At 41.9% G+C, this 18,947-nt stretch overlaps 1 protein-coding gene across 1 annotated transcript in view; it reads right to left on the reverse strand.

Moving 5' to 3' along the window:
- Positions 1-18,947, reverse strand: part of PHGDH (phosphoglycerate dehydrogenase) — a 150,249-nt gene that overhangs the window by 43,816 nt on the left and 87,486 nt on the right. Inside the window, exons 8-11 of the mRNA XM_053694850.1 lie at positions 18,354-18,506; positions 10,696-10,828; positions 1,467-1,591; positions 1,153-1,348 (exon numbers count right to left, since the gene is read on the reverse strand). Coding sequence (XP_053550825.1) covers positions 1,153-1,348; positions 1,467-1,591; positions 10,696-10,828; positions 18,354-18,506 — 607 coding nt within the window. The remainder of the gene's footprint in view (positions 1-1,152; positions 1,349-1,466; positions 1,592-10,695; positions 10,829-18,353; positions 18,507-18,947) is intronic.

Below are 18,947 nucleotides of genomic sequence, written 5' to 3' on the forward strand. Positions count from 1 at the left end.
TGTATAGACTGGGGATGAGGAATCGCTGGTACATAATGTATAGACTGGGGATGAGGAATCGCTGGTACATAATGTATAGACTGGGGATGAGGAATCCCTGGTACATAATGTATAGACTGGGGATGAGGAATCCCTGGTACATAATGTATAGACTGGGCATGAGGAATCCCTGGTACATAATGTATAGACTGGGGATGAGTAAGCCCTGGTACATAATGTATAGACTGGGGATGAGTAAGCCCTGGTACATAATGTATAGACTGGGGATGAGGAATCGCTGGTACATAATGTATAGACTGGGGATGAGTAAGCCCTGGTACATAATGTATAGACTGGGGATGAGTAAGCCCTGGTACATAATGTATAGACTGGGGATGAGGAATCGCTGGTACATAATGTATAGACTGGGGATGAGGAATCCCTGGTACATAATGTATAGACTGGGGATGAGTAAGCCCTGGTACATAATGTATAGACTGGGGATGAGTAAGCCCTGGTACATAATGTATAGACTGGGGATGAGTAAGCCCTGGTACATAATGTATAGACTGGGGATGAGGAATCGCTGGTACATAATGTATAGACTGGGGATGAGTAAGCCCTGGTACATAATGTATAGACTGGGGATGAGTAAGCCCTGGTACATAATGTATAGACTGGGGATGAGGAATCGCTGGTACATAATGTATAGACTGGGGATGAGGAATCCCTGGTACATAATGTATAGACTGGGGATGAGTAAGCCCTGGTACATAATGTATAGACTGGGGATGAGTAAGCCCTGGTACATAATGTATAGACTGGGGATGAGTAAGCCTTGGTACATAATGTATAGACTGGGCATGAGGAATCCCTGGTACATAATGTATAGACTGGGGATGAGTAAGCCCTGGTACATAATGTATAGACTGGGGATGAGGAAGCCCTGGTACATAATGTATAGACTGGGGATGAGGAATCTCTAGTACATAATGTATAGACTGGGGATGAGGAAGCCCTGGTACATAATGTATAGACTGGGCATGAGTAAGCCCTGGTACATAATGTATAGACTGGGGATGAGGAGATGGGGTAAGTATTTGTAGGAAGGACCAGGCGGGGGGGGGGGGGGGAATAAAAGGGCAGCTGCCCTGTAGCAATATAAAAACTTACCTAATAACTTGGGCAGAGGAGCAGCATTGCGCCACAGGAGCAGGGTACCATAGAGAGTAACTGGGCTGCGGAATTTTGAGGGACCGATTTGCAGTAGACAGGGGGATGGTCCCCTCACTCCCCCGGCCAGCGAGAGATCTGCCCCTAACACAGCCAGCTGTGCCTCCCCGGTGCCCGCAGAGTGTCGGGTACTGACCTGAGAGAGGAACAGCAGAGAGTGTGTATGATGTGCAGACAGTGAGCAAATGGGAAAGCATACATGAGTATTTATGTAAAACACAAGCACACACACATGAATACAACAGGAAATTTACCTTAATACCAGCTCCCTCTGCGTACAGTGATGCGTTAACCAGGTTCAGCTTCCCTGTGGTGCCTCTGAGCAGTCCGACTGTCACCGCAGAGCATAGGCAACTCCCTGAATCCTTCAGAACATCTCCTAAAACCCCAAGGAAAAGTGTACAAAAGGAAAAATTAAATATATCTGTGACAAGTTTCTGCAGGGTGAAGAGTGGAACTGAAATCCCATCCCATAGCTCCTGCCTGTTTGTGTCACTATACCACTCTGCAGCGGAGGGGCAGACCCCATGCCCTATACCTCTCACCTGTTGGTGTCACTGTACCACTCTGCAGGGGAGGGGCAGACCCCATGTCCTATAGCTCCCACCTGTCAGGGTCTGTCCATCCCCCGCAGAGTGGTATAGTGTTCTATAGCTCCCTTCTGTCTGTGTCACTCTGCAGGGGAGGGACAGACCCTATGTCCTATAGCTCCCTCCTGTCTGTGTCACTGTGTCACCTGCAGAGGAGGGACAGACCCCATGTCCTATAGCTCCCTCCTGTCTGTGTCACTCTGCAGAGGAGGGACAGACCCCATGTCCTATAGCTCCCTCCTGTCTGTGTCACTGTGTCACCTGCAGAGGAGGGACAGACCCCATGTCCTATAGCTCCCTCCTGTCTGTGTCACCTGCAGGGGAGGAACAGTCCCCATGTCCTATAGATTGCTCCTGCCTGTGTCACCCGCAGGGGAGGGACAGTCCCTGTGTCCTATAGCTCGCTCCTGTCTGTGTCACCTGCAAGAGAAAGACAGACCCCATGTCCTGTAGCTCCCTGCTATCTGTGTCACCTGCAGGGGAGGGACAGACCCCATGTCTTATAGCTCCCTCCCTCCTGTCTGTGTCACTGTATCACCTGCAGGGGAGGGACAGACCCCATGTCCTATAGCTCCCTCCTGTCTGTCTCACTGTGTCACCTGCAGGGGAGGGACAGACCCCAGGTCCTATAGCTCTCTCCTATCTGTGTCACCTGCAGGGGAGGGACAGACCCCAGGTCCTATAGCTCCCTCTTGCCTGTGTCACCTGCAGAGAAGGGACAGACCCCATGTCCTATAGCTCTCTCCTGTCTGTGTCCCTTGCAGTGGAGGGACAGACCACATGTCCTATAGCTCCCTCCTGTCTGTGTCACTGTGTCACCTGCAGAGAAGGGACAGACCACATGTCCTATAGCTCCCTCCTGTCTGTGTCACTTGCAGTGGAGGGACAGACCACATGTCCTATAGCTCCCTCCTGTCTGTGTCCCTTGCAGTGGAGGGACAGACCACATGTCCTATAGCTCCCTCCTGTCTGTGTCACTTGCAGTGGAGGGACAGACCACATGTCCTATAGCTCCCTCCTGTCTGTGTCACTTGCAGTGGAAGGACAGACCACATGTCCTATAGCTCCCTCCTGTCTGTGTCACTTGCAGTGGAGGGACAGACCACATGTCCTATAGCTCCCTCCTGTCTGTGTCACTTGCAGTGGAAGGACAGACCACATGTCCTATAGCTCCCTCCTGTCTGTGTCACTTGCAGGGGAGGGACAGACCTCATGTCCTATAGCTCTCTCCTGTCTGTGTCACTTGCAGTGGAGGGACAGACCACATGTACTATAGCTCCCTCCTGTCTGTGTCACCTGCAGGGGAGGGACAGACCTCATGTCCTATAGCTCCCTCTTGCCTGTGTCACCTGCAGAGAAGGGACAGACCCCATGTCCTATAGCTCTCTCCTGTCTGTGTCCCTTGCAGTGGAGGGACAGACCACATGTCCTATAGCTCCCTCCTGTCTGTGTCACTTGCAGTGGAGGGACAGACCACATGTCCTATAGCTCCCTCCTGTCTGTGTCACTGTGTCACCTGCAGAGAAGGGACAGACCACATGTCCTATAGCTCCCTCCTGTCTGTGTCACTTGCAGTGGAGGGACAGACCACATGTCCTATAGCTCCCTCCTGTCTGTGTCACTTGCAGTGGAGGGACAGACCACATGTCCTATAGCTCCCTCCTTTCTGTGTCACTTACAGTGGAAGGACAGACCACATGTCCTATAGCTCCCTCCTGTCTGTGTCACTTGCAGTGGAGGGACAGACCACATGTCCTATAGCTCCCTCCTGTCTGTGTCACTTGCAGTGGAGGGACAGACCCCATGTCCTATAGATCCCTCCTTTCTGTGTCACTTACAGTGGAAGGACAGACCACATGTCCTATAGCTCCCTCCTTTCTGTGTCACTTACAGTGGAGGGACAGACCACATGTCCTATAGCTCCCTCCTGTCTGTGTCACTTGCAGTGGAGGGACAGACCACATGTCCTATAGATCCCTCCTGTCTGTGTCACTTGCAGTGGAGGGACAGAACACATGTCCTATAGATCCCTCCTGTCTGTGTCACTTGCAGTGGAGGGACAGACCACATGTCCTTTTGCTCTCTCCTGTCTGTGTCACCTGCAGAGGAGGGACAGACCTCATGTCCTATAGCTCCCTCCTGTCTGTGTCACTTGCAGTGGAGGGACAGACCACATGTCCTATAGCTCCCTCCTGTCTGTGTCACTTGCAGTGGAGGGACAGACCACATGTCCTATAGCTCCCTCCTGTCTGTGTCACTTGCAGTGGAGGGACAGACCACATGTCCTATAGCTCTCTCCTGTCTGTGTCACCTGCAGGGAAGGGACAGCCCCCATGTCCTATAGCTCCCTCCTGTCTATGTCACCTGCAGGGAAGGGACAGCCCCCATGTCCTATAGCTCCCTCCTGTCTGTGTCACCTGCAGGGAAGGGACAGCCCCCATGTACTATAGCTCCCTCCTGTCTGTAACGATACAAATAGGGATATCAGCACAGCTGTTTCAAAGTGCACGAATGACTGAGTATAACTTCAATACTCAAAAAGCATAATCCATAAGCAAAATGTCACCAGCACTTAAGTAATTCAAAAAACTTTTATTGGAATAAAAAACTGCAACGTTTCGGGGTGTTAACCCCTTAGTCATGCTAATGATACAAACATTTCTTACTACTTAAATACATGTTCATTGGCGCCAAACTGACCTCACAGGGTTCTAGGGCTGCCACCTAGTGGTGATATTCAGTAACTACACTGTTAAATAACATGTTACATAGTATCATCTCAAGTTAAAAACATAAGGTATCAAAACAACAGATTTGTACAGAGATAAATATTGTTGCAAAAAGTTATATGTTTCAATTATATCTAAGTTTTTATATATTAGATATTTTGCACATTATATCTCAAATTTTTACAGCAAATGAATCTTAGAAAATGCCTTCATTAATGCCCATTAATTTATTGTTACCCCTTATTGTCTCTAGAACCTTTCACCAGTTAACTCAAATATTTCTCAAAGAAAACAAAATAAATCGAAATCTCTGTTAAGGCCTTTTGGTATTAAAGTGTCAAAATGGTAAATCCACCACATCTCTCGTTGTTTCAATAATGTTTCCCTATTCATACCATTCCTTTGTATTTTAACCTGTTCTATTATTAGCCATCTCAATTGACTGATGGCATGTCCCTTTTCTAAGAAATGTTTGGACAGGGGAGCCTCAATATTTTTCCTTCTTATATTAGAACGATGTTGGCTAAGTCTCTCTCTTATCAATTGTGTGGTTTCACCTAAGTATACTAAGAAGCACGGGCATTTAATTAAATATATTACAAAGTTGCTATTACATGTATGATATCCCTCAATATCGTATTTCTTCCCATTATGGGGATGACATTTTTTTTTTCCTTTTATGATGGAATTACAACTTGCACAGTTTAAACACGGATAATTACCATTATTCTTGGCTCTAATATAAGATTGTTTAACCTCTTTGTTGGTCGTACTAAGTGATCTCTAATGTTATCGACCCTTCTATAGGCCATTAATGGGGGTTCTTTGAATTGTTCAATGTTATAATTGCAATCTTTGAGCACATGCCAATATTTTTCTGATGGCTTTACTAATTATATTACTGTATGGATTGTGTTGGGACACAAACACTAATCTATTTTTGCCCTCATCTTTTTGTGTCCTAATTATAGGATTTTGTACCTCCTTGATTTTTTCTTTGAGTAACCTTTGTGGATCACCTCTTTTTTTCAAATTTCTTGGCCATTTCATCCAATCTTGTTTTACACAATTCTTCATCGTTTACTATTCTTTTTACCCTAATGAGTTGACTTTTAGGTAAGGATTCTATAAGGCGTTTGGGGTGAAAACTATTATATTGCAACAGTGTGTTTCTGTCTGTCTCTTTGGAATAAAGGTCTATGTTTAATACATTTAATCCTTTGGCGACCTTTGTACCCAAGAATGTAACCGTTTCCTCGCTGTAATTTACAGTGAACTGCAATCCTCTTACCATTGAATTTAACTCTTTAACAAACTCAATGAGGGTTCCAACTCTGCCCCACCACACGCCAAACACGTCGTCTATATAGCGCCACCAAATAGCGCCATCTTTTTTAAACAGTTCGTTTTCATAGACGAATCTTTCTTCAAATACATTCATATATAAGTTGGCGTATGGTGGGGCAACGTTGGAGCCCATTGCTGTACCCCTTGTTTGTATGAACCATTGCTCCTGAAACAAGAAAAAATTCTAGTAAAGGATCAATCTTAGCAAATCTTCCAAAAATTGACATTGCCGTATAGAATACCTGCCGCTCACCATGAGAACCTTTTTGATTATAGCAATGCCAGTCTCATGCTTTATTGATGTATAAAGGCTCTTGACATCCATGGTGAACAGCAGGTATCTATTGGTAGGAAATGCCAATGTCTTGATTTTAGTCAAAAAATGTCCTGTGTCTTTTAGATAACTAGCCATATTGGCTACCTCTGGTTGCAGAAGTTTATCTAAATACTGTGAAATATTTGTATAAATTGACTCAATACAAGAAACAATTGGTCTCCCTGGTGGTCTAGTGGGATCTTTATGTATTTTTGGGACAGTATAAAAGATCGGATTTCTGGGGTTTTCAATATACAGGTATTCAGCCAGTTTTGCATCAATAATGATTGATTTAAAATACTTTTAATCTCTTTCTGTATTTTTCTTACTGGATTATTTTCAATCTTTTTATATGTGGTGTTATCATTGAGTTGTTCGTTGATCTCATTTATATAATAACTTTTATCCAAAATGACGGTAGCTCCGCCTTTATCGGCCCCTTTAAGGACTATGTTATTATTATTTTTCAATGATTTTAATGCAATCTGATCTGATCTTGTAAAATTAGCTTGTGTGTTTTTAAATGCTCTATGTTTAAATGCTCTAAGTTTTTTGAATGACTAAAGTGCTGGTGACATTTTGCTTATGGATTATGCTTTTTGAGTATTGCAGTTATACTCAGTCATTCGTGCACTTTGAAACAACAGCTGTGCTGATATCCCTATTTGTATCATTGCATATCAACTAACTGCAGGGAACGTGCACGCTGTTTAACAAATTTATCATGGCATTGAATAAGGACAATACCATCATGACGGATAGCAGCAAAGTATTTGCATACAGCGAAATAGATGCAGCGCGCATTACAGCACTTACAAGAGGTTCCCGTGAATTTCTGAGAACTGCACCCTCTACCACTATTGCCAAGGAATATGAGGCTCTAAGGGTGAAACTCATGAAGTGGGACTTACACATGACGACCCTGGCAGAGTATTACAGGATTAGGAGAATCCCGCGGGGATTACGGTTTCAACAATGCTCAGTGATAACAAAGGCTATTGTGAAAAATTTGAAGCGATCATTAACGAGTGCTCATATGATTTAATAGTGTGCACAGTTGAAGCCTTACTACAGGAGACAGAGACACAGACAGAGGTGATGAAAAAACAAAAGGCGGACTTACTCTCTTTCCTATCACCTGAGGACTTCCTAGAGTTGGAAAAGAAGATTGATGAGAGAATCATGGTCAAACAGAAGGCGATTAAGGAGACCAAAAGAGTCAAATTCTTAAGAGACGAAGAGGACTATCGCCTTAGCAATGTATACAAGTGGAAATATGGTAACCAAGGCAACCGGATAACAAGGAAGAACCAGAGTAGGAGAAAGACCAATCAGAGAAGAAATCAAAGGTCACGTGATTTGAACGGAGCGTCATGTTCCGATACGTCAGGTAATGGTGAAACAGCTCCCTCTTTGGATTCAAGCAGCGGGGACAGCGATACCGCCGGGGAGGCCGCAAGCATGGTAAAAGTGGCAAACAAAAAGAAGGATCCTGTAGTACTCTCGCAACCAGAGGAAACGAGGAAATCCCAACGCAGACAACAGAAGAAGTAAAGACAGCAACGGACACATAGCGGTAAATATATAATTCCCACTACTGACGAACTATCAATATTAAACAAGGGACTGTCATTTTGTCCATATAGAGACATTGATTTTTTTGAATTGGCAAAGGATTTGCAAAAGTTTTACAGAAACATAAAATTGAAAGTATGGTTTAGTGGTCAAATTGTTATGAATGAATGAATTAAAATGCAGATGAACAAAATGTTTAAGCATTAACATTAAGTAATTTGGGTTTAAATAAGAAAAGTACCTTTAACCCTAATGTGACCAATCATAGCGTTAATACATTTATTAGCTTAATGCAAAGAGAGGTACAGCACCTTAAAGAAAAAGTACAACATAACAAAAGGGACAAACAGTATTTAAAAACACACAAGCTAATTTTACAAGATCAGATCAGATTGCATTAAAATCATTGAAAAATAATAAAAACATAGTCCTTAAAGGGGCCGATAAAGGCGGAGCTACCGTCATTTTGGATAAAAGTTATTATATAAATGAGATCAACGAACAACTCAATGATAACACCACATATAAAAAGATTGAAAATAATCCAGTAAGAAAAATACAGAAAGAGATTAAAAGCATTTTAAATCAATCATTATTGATGCAAAACTGGCTGAATACCTGTATATTGAAAACCCCAGAAATCCGATCTTTTATACTGTCCCAAAAATACATAAAGATCCCACTAGACCACCAGGGAGACCAATTGTTTCTTGTATTGAGTCAATTTATACAAATATTTCACAGTATTTAGATAAACTTCTGCAACCAGAGGTAGCCAATATGGCTAGTTATCTAAAAGACACAGGACATTTTTTGACTAAAATCAAGACATTGGCATTTCCTGCTGTTCACCATGGATGTCAAGAGCCTTTATACATCAATAAAGCACGAGACTGGCATTGCTATAATCAAAAAGGTTCTCATGGTGAGCGGCAGGTATTCTATACGGCAATGTCAATTTTTGGAAGATTTGCTAAGATTGATCCTTTACTAGAATTTTTTTCTTGTTTCAGGAGCAATGGTTCATACAAACAAGGGGTACAGCAATGGGCTCCAATGTTGCCCCATCATACGCCAACTTATATATGAATGAATTTGAAGAAAGATTTGTCTATGAAAACGAACTGTTTAAAAAATATGGCGCTATTTGGTGGCGCTATATAGACGACGTGTTTGGCGTGTGGTGGGGCAGAGTTGGAACCCTCATTGAGTTTGTTAAAGAGTTAAATTCAATGGTAAGAGGATTGCAGTTCACTGTAAATTACAGCGAGGAAACTGTTACATTCTTGGGTACAAAGGTCTCAAAAGGATTAAATGTATTAAACATAGACCTTTATTCCAAAGAGACAGACAGAAACACACTGTTGCAATATAATAGTTTTCACCCCAAACGCCTTATAGAATCCTTACCTAAAAGTCAACTCATTAGGGTAAAAAGAATAGTAAACGATGAAGAATTGTGTAAAACAAGATTGGATGAAATGGCCAAGAAATTTGAAAAAAAGAGGTGATCCACAAAGGTTACTCAAAGAAAAAATCAAGGAGGTACAAAATCCTATAATTAGGACACAAAAAGATGAGGGCAAAAATAGATTAGTGTTTGTGTCCCAACACAATCCATACAGTAATATAATTAGTAAAGCCATCAGAAAAAAATTGGCATGTGCTCAAAGATTGCAATTATAACATTGAACAATTCAAAGAACCCCCATTAATGGCCTATAGAAGGGTCGATAACAATAGAGATCACTTAGTACGACCAACAAAGAGGTTAAACAATCTTATATTAGAGCCAAGAATAATGGTAATTATCCGTGTTTAAACTGTGCAAGTTGTAATTCCATCATAAAAGGAAAAAAAAATGTCATCCCCATAATGGGAAGAAATACGATATTGAGGGATATCATACATGTAATAGCAACTTTGTAATATATTTAATTAAATGCCCGTGCTTCTTAGTATACTTAGGTGAAACCACACAATTGATAAGAGAGAGACTTAGCCAACATCGTTCTAATATAAGAAGGAAAAATATTGAGGCTCCCCTGTCCAAACATTTCTTAGAAAAGGGACATGCCATCAGTCAATTGAGATGGCTAATAATAGAACAGGTTAAAATACAAAGGAATGGTATGAATAGGGAAACATTATTGAAACAACGAGAGATGTGGTGGATTTACCATTTTGACACTTTAATACCAAAAGGCCTTAACAGAGATTTCGATTTATTTTGTTTTCTTTGAGAAATATTTGAGTTAACTGGTGAAAGGTTCTAGGGACAATAAGGGGTGACAATAAATTAATGGGCATTAATGAAGGCATTTTCTAAGATTCATTTGCTGTAAAAAAATTTAAATATAATGTGCAAAATAATATATAAAAACTTACAGATATAATTGAAACATATAACTTTTTGCAACAATATAGATCTCTGAACAAATCTGTCATTTTGATACCTTATGTTTTTAACTTGAGATGATACTATGTAACATGTTATTTAACAGTTTAGCTACTGAATATCACCACTAGGTGGCAGCCCTAGGACCCAGTGAGGTCAGTTTGGCGCCAATGAACATGTATTTAAGTACTAAGAAATGTTTGTATCATTAGCATGACTAAGGGGTTAACACCCCGAAACGTTGCAGTTTTTTATTCCAATAAAAGTTTTTTGAATTACTAAATTGCTGGTGACATTTTGCTTATGGATTGTCCCTCCTGTATGTGTCACTGTGAAGAGAAGAAACAGACCCCATGTCCTATAGCTCCATCCTGTCTGTCACCTGCAGGGGAGGGACAGACCCCATGTCCTATAGCTTCCTCCTGTCTGTGTCACTGTGTTACTGTGAAGGGAAGAGACAGACCCCCATGTTCCATGGCTCCCTGTTGTCTGTTCCCCCTATGATGGACAGGGCAGCTTCCCTCTCACCTGTGGTTATCACCTGGATATCTGCATTGGTATCAGGTGCCAATTTTCGATGAAGGGTCCCCAGTGCTTCACCTAAATGGCTCCATGGTTTGGTGTCAGGTGAGAATGCCCTGGTGAGGGCAGGAGCATTGACCTGAGGAATACACAGATGCTGCTAAATACAATGCTAGCACAGAACCCCTGGTGGGTAAGTCTGATAATGTTGACAATTAATCAAACTTGAAGAATAATGATTCTATGTAATACAAGCTCAGTGACTGATAAAATACTCACAGGTGTACTGGTGAATGAAACTCCACGGCAGAAAAAAGAAAATTTATGCTTAACTGATAAATTTATTTCTTTTGTGACATGATGAGTCCACGGATCATCTTAATTACTAATGGGATATTCACCTCCTGGTCAGCAGGAGGCGGCAAAGAGCACCACAGCAAAACTGTTAAATAGCTCCTCCCTTCCCTCTCACTCCAGTCATTCGACCAAAGTTAAGGATAGAAAGGAAAAAAACCAAGGTGCAGAGGTGTCTGAAGTTTATAATAACCAACAACCTGTCTTTCAAGAACAGGGCGGGCCGTGGACTCATTGTGTCAAAAAAGATAAATTTTGACTCCAGCGGGAGTTTGAGAGGAAACGCAGGGCACTGCATGGGAGGGCGGTAAAATTTGGGACGCTTGTGGAGAAAGCTGCGGCATATATTGAACCTCATCCTTAGACTCCTGGATAACATCCGCTTTAGAAAAAGTTGGCTCAGAAAAAATCTTTTCCCTATAATTGAATTTAAAGTCCTCTCAATACATGAGGAACAGAAAGGGATTGGTGGTTCCACATCGGCATCAAAACACAAGGAGCAAGTAACATCTTGCAAAGCTCCTTGGTCCATACTGGTTCACAAATGACACATTTTCCAATAAAAATGTTAAATTTATATAAAAAAAAAATTAAATGAAAAAACTATATCTCCTGTACACCTCAGTATAGTACCTGTACACTGAGTATATCACCTGTACACCTCAGTATAGTATCTGTACACCGAGTATATCACCTGTACACCTCAGTATAGTACATGTACACTGCGTATATCACCTGTACACCTCAGTATAGTATCTGTACACTGAGTATATCACCTGTACACCTCAGTATAGTACATGTACACTGCGTATATCACCTGTACACCTCAGTATAGTATCTGTACACCTCAGTATAGTACCTGTACACTGAGTATATCACCTGTACACCTCAGTATAATACCTGTACACTGAGTATATCACCTGTACACCTCAGTATAGTACCTGTACACTGAGTATATCACCTGTACACCTCAGTATAATACCTGTACACTGAGTATATCACCTGTACACCTCAGTATAGTACCTGTACACCTCAGTATAGTACCTGTACACCTCAGTATAGTACCTGTACACTGAGTATATCACCTGTACACCTCAGTATAGTATCTGTACACTGAGTATATCACCTGTACACCTCAGTATAGTACATGTACACTGCGTATATCGCCTGTAAACCTCGGTATAGTACCTGTACACTGAGTATATCGCCTGTACACCTCAGTATAATACCTGTACACTGAGTATATCACCTGTACACCTCAGTATAGTACCTGTACACTGAGTATATCACCTGTACACCTCAGTATAGTACCTGTACACTGAGTATATCACCTGTACACCTCAGTATAATACCTGTACACTGAGTATATTACCTGTACACCTCAGTATAGTACCTGTACACCTCAGTATAGTACCTGTACACCTCAGTATAGTACCTGTACACCTCAGTATAGTATCTGTACACCTCAGTATAGTGTCTGTACACTGAGTATATCACCTGTACACCTCAGTATAGTACATGTACACTGCGTATATCACCTGTACACCTCAGTATAGTACCTGTACACTGAGTATATCCCCTGTACACCTCAGTATAATACCTGTACACTGAGTATATCACCTGTACACCTCAGTATAGTACCTGTACACTGAGTTTATCACCTGTACACCTCAGTATAGTACCTGTACACTGAGTATATCACCTGTACACCTCAGTATAGTACATGTACACTGCGTATATCACCTGTACACCTCAATATAGTATCTGTACACCTCAGTATAGTACCTGTACACTGAGTATATCCCCTGTACACCTCAGTATAATACCTGTACACTGAGTATATCACCTGTACACCTCAGTATAGTACCTGTACACTGAGTATATCACCTGTACACTTCAGTATAGTACCTGTACACTGAGTATATCACCTGTACACCTCAGTATAGTACCTGTACACTGAGTATATCACCTGTACACATCAGCATAGTACATGTACACTGAGTATAATCACCTGTACACCTCAGTATAGTATCTGTACACTGAGTATATCACCTGTACACATCAGCATAGTACATGTACACTGAGTATATCACCTGTACACCTCAGTATAGTATCTGTACACTGAGTATATCACCTGTACACTGAGTATAGTACCTGTACACTCAGTATATCACCTGTACACCTCAGTATATCACCTGTACACCACAGTATAGTACCTGTACACCACAGTAAAGTACCTGTACACCACAGTATAGTACCTGTACACCACAGTATAGTACCTGTACACTGATTATTGTTATAGAATCTACTTTATTGAGGGCTATAGCATAGTACATGTACACTGAGTATATCACCTGTACACCTCAGTATAGTATCTGTACACTGAGTATATCACCTGTACACATCAGCATAGTACATGTACACTGCGTATATCACCTGTACACCTCAGTATAGTACCTGTACACTGAGTATATCACCTGTACACTTCAGTATAGTACCTGTACACTGAGTATATCACCTGTACACCTCAGTATAGTACCTGTACACTGCGTATATCACCTGTACACCTCAGTATAGTATCTGTACACCTCAGTATAGTACCTGTACACTGAGTATATCCCCTGTACACCTCAGTATAGTACCTGTACACTGAGTATATCACCTGTACACCTCAGTATAGTACCTGTACACTGAGTATATCACCTGTACACTTCAGTATAGTACCTGTACACTGAGTATATCACCTGTACACCTCAGTATAGTACCTGTACACTGAGTATATCACCTGTACACATCAGCATAGTACATGTACACTGAGTATATCACCTGTACACCTCAGTATAGTATCTGTACACTGAGTATATCACCTGTACACTGAGTATATCACCTGTACACCACAGTATATCACCTGTACACCACAGTATAGTACCTGTACACCACAGTATAGTACCTGTACACCACAGTATAGTACCTGTACACCACAGTATAGTACCTGTACACCACAGTATAGTACCTGTACACCACAGTATAGTACCTGTACACTGATTATTGTTATAGAATCTACTTTATTGAGGGCTATATGCCCGGTATTTATGCAGGTCTCCCACCTGGTTGACACTCTCCTTCAACTCTCAGAGCTCTGTGTTTTCTTTAAAATCAGGTCCTTTTGCTCAGATACTTGTTTATAGTCCTTCTCCTGCTTACTTCTGGTTCAAAAACAACTCACACTGTCTTAGACAAAACAGTTACTCAAAACTGAAGTTAACCCCTCGAACAACAGTTACTCAAAACTGAAGTTAACCCCTCCAGTACTGTTGGATTTGCACCCTGTACCTATAATGGGCACAGGATGACTTAACATAATGCCTGAATCCATAATCCGTAGGGAGGTTGACAGAGGGGTCTGTCACAATTATATTGCCTGTACACTTCAGTATAGTACCTGTACACTGAGTATAGTACCTGTACACCTCAGTATAGTACCTATACACTGAGTATATCACCTGTACACCTCAGTATAGTACCTGTACACTGAGTATATCACCTGTACACTGAGTATATCACCTGTACACCGAGTATATTACCTGTACACCACAGTATAGTACCTGTACACCACAGTATAGTACCTGTACACCACAGTATAGTACCTGTACACTGAGTATATCACCTGTACACCTCAGTATAGTACCTGTACACTGAGTATATCACATATACTCAGTGTACAGGTGATATACTGAGGTGTACAGGTGCTATACTTAGTGTACAGGTGATATACTTAGTGTACACATTGAGAAAGGCTGTGCAAAAGCTGAAACATGTTTGTGTAGTTCAACTTGTTTTTAAACTACTTTTATTACTCAACTTATACCACTTATAATTATTTTTGCTGCATTAACTTTTGCCTCATGCTACCCCTGACACCTGAAGCCGACAGTTCCTGATATCGGCCAGGAATACAGGGGGGTGACATGATAGCAGCAGTGCAGTAATTGTGGTGTACCTTTAGGTAATATATCTGTGTGGGTAATGATAGGTGATGTTTATCACCTTAGTCATTAATTTTTAAATAAATTCCTTAATAAAGATTATAGGTTTTAATACCAGTATATACATTTATTATTCGCTAGCAGATATTTCATGCTGTAATTTTACAGCTTATTACAAGCGATAGGTGTAAGAGTGCTTAATATCCCCTCTATACTCTCCCATTTCCTTTTCCTATTTTTTGACACCTCAGTATAGTACCTGTACACCTCAGTATATCACCTGCACACCTCAGTATATCACCTGCACACCTCAGTATATCACCTGCACACCTCAGTATAGTACCTGTACACTGAGTATATCACCTGTACACCTCAGTAGATCACCTGTACAACTCAGTATAGTACCTGTACACCTCAGTAGATCACCTGCACACCTCAGTATATCACCTGTACACCTCAGTATATCACCTGTACACCTCAGTATATCACCTGCACACCTCAGTATATCACCTGCACACCTCAGTATAGTACCTGTACACTGAGTATATCACCTGTACACCTCAGTAGATCACCTGTACAACTCAGTATAGTACCTGTACACCTCAGTAGATCACCTGCACACCTCAGTATATCACCTGTACACCTCAGTATATCACCTGTACACCTCAGTATATCACCTGTACACCTCAGCATATCACCTGTACACCTCAGTATAGTACCTGTACACTGAGTATATCACCTGTATACCTCAGTATAGTACCTGTACACCTCAGTATATCACCGTTACACTGAGTATATTACCTGTACACCTCAGTATAGTACCTGTACACTGAGTATATCACCTGTACACTGAGCATATTACCTGTACACCTCAGTAAAGTACCTGCGCACTTAGTATATCACCTGTACACTTAGTATATCACCTGTACACCTCAGTATAGTACCTGTACACTGAGTATATCACCTGTACACCTCAGTATAGTACCTGTACACTGAGTATATCACCTGTACACCTCAGTATAGTACCTGTACACTGAGTATATCACCTTTACACCTCAGTATAGTACCTGTACATTGAGTATATCACATATACTCAGTGTACAGGTGCTATACTCAGTGTACAGGTGATATACTGAGGTGTACAGGTGATATACTGAGGTGTACAGGTACTATACTGAGGTGTACAGGTGCTGTACACTGAGTATAGCACCTGTAGACTGAGTATATCACCTGTAGACCGAGTATATCACCTGTAGACCGAGTATATCACCTGTAGAACGAGTATATCACCTGTACACCTCAGTATAGCACCTGCACACCTCAGTATAGCACCTGCACACCTCAGTATAGCACCTGTACACCTCAGTATAGCACCTGTACACCTCAGTATAGTACCTGTACACCTCAGTACATCACCTGTAGACCGAGTATATCACCTGTACACCTCAGTATAGCACCTGTACACCTCAGTATAGCACCTGCACACCTCAGTATAGCACCTGCACACCTCAGTATAGCACCTGCACACCTCAGTATAGCACCTGCACACCTCAGTATAGCACCTGCACACCTCAGTATAGCACCTGCACACCTCAGTATAGCACCTGTACACTGAGTATATAACCTTTACACCTCAGTATAGTACCTGGACACTGAGTATATAACCTTTACACCTCAGTATAGTACCTGAACACCTCAGTATATCACCTTTACACTGAGTATATCACCTGTACACCTCAGTATAGTACCTGTACACAGAGTATATCACCTGTACACCTCAGTATAGTATATGTACACTGAGTATATCACCTGTACCCCTCAGTATAGGATATGTACACTGAGTATATCACATATACTCAGTGTACAGGTGATATACTGAGGTGTACAGGTGCTATACTCAGTGTACAGGTGATATACTGAGGTGTACAGGTGCTATACTCAGTGTACAGGTACTATACTCAGTGTACAGGTGATATACTGAGGTGTACAGGTGATATACTGAGGTGTACATCACCTGTACACCTCAGTATATCACCTGTACACCTCAGCATAGTACCTGTACACTGAGTATAGCACCTGTAGACTGAGTATATCACCTGAACACCTCAGTATAGTACCTGTACACTGAGTATATCACCTGTACACCTCAGTATAGTACCTGTACACCTCAGTATATCACCTGTACACCTCAGTATAGCACCTGTACACCTCAGTATAGCACCTGTACACCTCAGTATAGCACCTGTACACCTCAGTATAGCACCTGTACACCTCAGTATAGCACCTGTACACCTCAGCATAGTACCTGTACACTGAGTATAGTACCTGTACACTGAGTATATCACCTGTACACCTCAGTATAGCACCTGTACACCTCAGCATAGTACCTGTACACTGAGTATAGTACCTGTACACTGAGTATATCACCTGTACACTGAGTATATCACCTGTACAACTCAGTATATCACCTGTACACCTCAGTATAGTACCTGTACACCTCAGTATATCACCTGTACACCTCAGTATAGCACCTGTACACCTCAGTATAGCACCTGTACACCTCAGCATAGTACCTGTACACTGAGTATAGCACCTGTAGACTGAGTATATCACCTGTACACCTCAGTATAGCACCTGTGCACCTCAGTATAGCACCTGTGCACCTCAGTATAGTACCTGTGCACTGAGTATATCACCTGTACACTGAGTATATCACATGTACACATCAGTATAGTACCTGTACACTGAGTATATCACCTGTACACTGAGTATATCACCTGTACACTGAGTATATCACCTGTACACCTCAGTATAGTACCTGTACACCTTAGTATAGTAGTAGCTGTACACTGAGTACATCACCAGTGCACATCGGTATAGTTCCTTTACACCTCAGTATATCACCTGTACACTAAGTATATCACCTGTACACTAAGTATATCACCTGTACACTAAGTATATCACCTGTACACCTCAGTATAGTACCTGTACACCTCAGTATAGTAGTAGCTGTACACTGAGTACATCACCAGTACACATCGGTATAGTTCCGTTACACCTCAGTATATCACCAGTACACATCGGTATAGTTCCTTTACACCTCAGTATAGTACCTGTACACTGAGTACATCACCAGTACACATCGGTATAGTTCCTTTACACCTCAGTATATCACCAGTACACATCGGTATAGTTCCTTTACACCTCAGTATAGTACCTATACTATCCCCTTTTTAACACTTTTGACCCCAGTAGAGCACCATTGCTGCCTTGAACATTTAGTATGGACTCCAGAGTCAGCATTACACATAAAGAAGTACCCACCGCTCCAACCAGTGATCTGCCCTGAGCAAGGTCGACTATTTGCTGAGCAATCTCCTCTCCGCATCGGTTCTGTGCCTCCTCTGTGCTGGCTCCCAAGTGTGGGAGACTAATCACCAACGGGTGGTTCACAAGTGCCCTGTTCGTGGGGGGTTCCTAGAGAGGTAAAAAACAAAACATATACCGACTACACACACACACAAACATGTATACAAGTGACAAAATATGACAGCATGTGTGACACAATATGACACCACACACATGCATACATGTGACACAATATGACACCACACACATGCATACATGTGACACAATATGACACCACACACATGCATACATGTGACACAATAGGACAGCACGTGTGACACAATGACACCACACACATCCATACACAATATGACAGCACGCCTATGCACATGTGACACAATATGACACCACACACATGCATACATGTGACACAATATGACACCACACACATGCGACACAATATGACACCACACACATGCATACATGTGACACAATATGACACCACACACATGCATACATGTGACACATTATGACACCACACACATGCATACATGTGACACATTATGACAC

Source organism: Bombina bombina, chromosome 11 (genome assembly GCF_027579735.1).
Source record: "Bombina bombina isolate aBomBom1 chromosome 11, aBomBom1.pri, whole genome shotgun sequence".
Classification (NCBI taxonomy): Eukaryota; Metazoa; Chordata; class Amphibia; order Anura; family Bombinatoridae; genus Bombina; species Bombina bombina.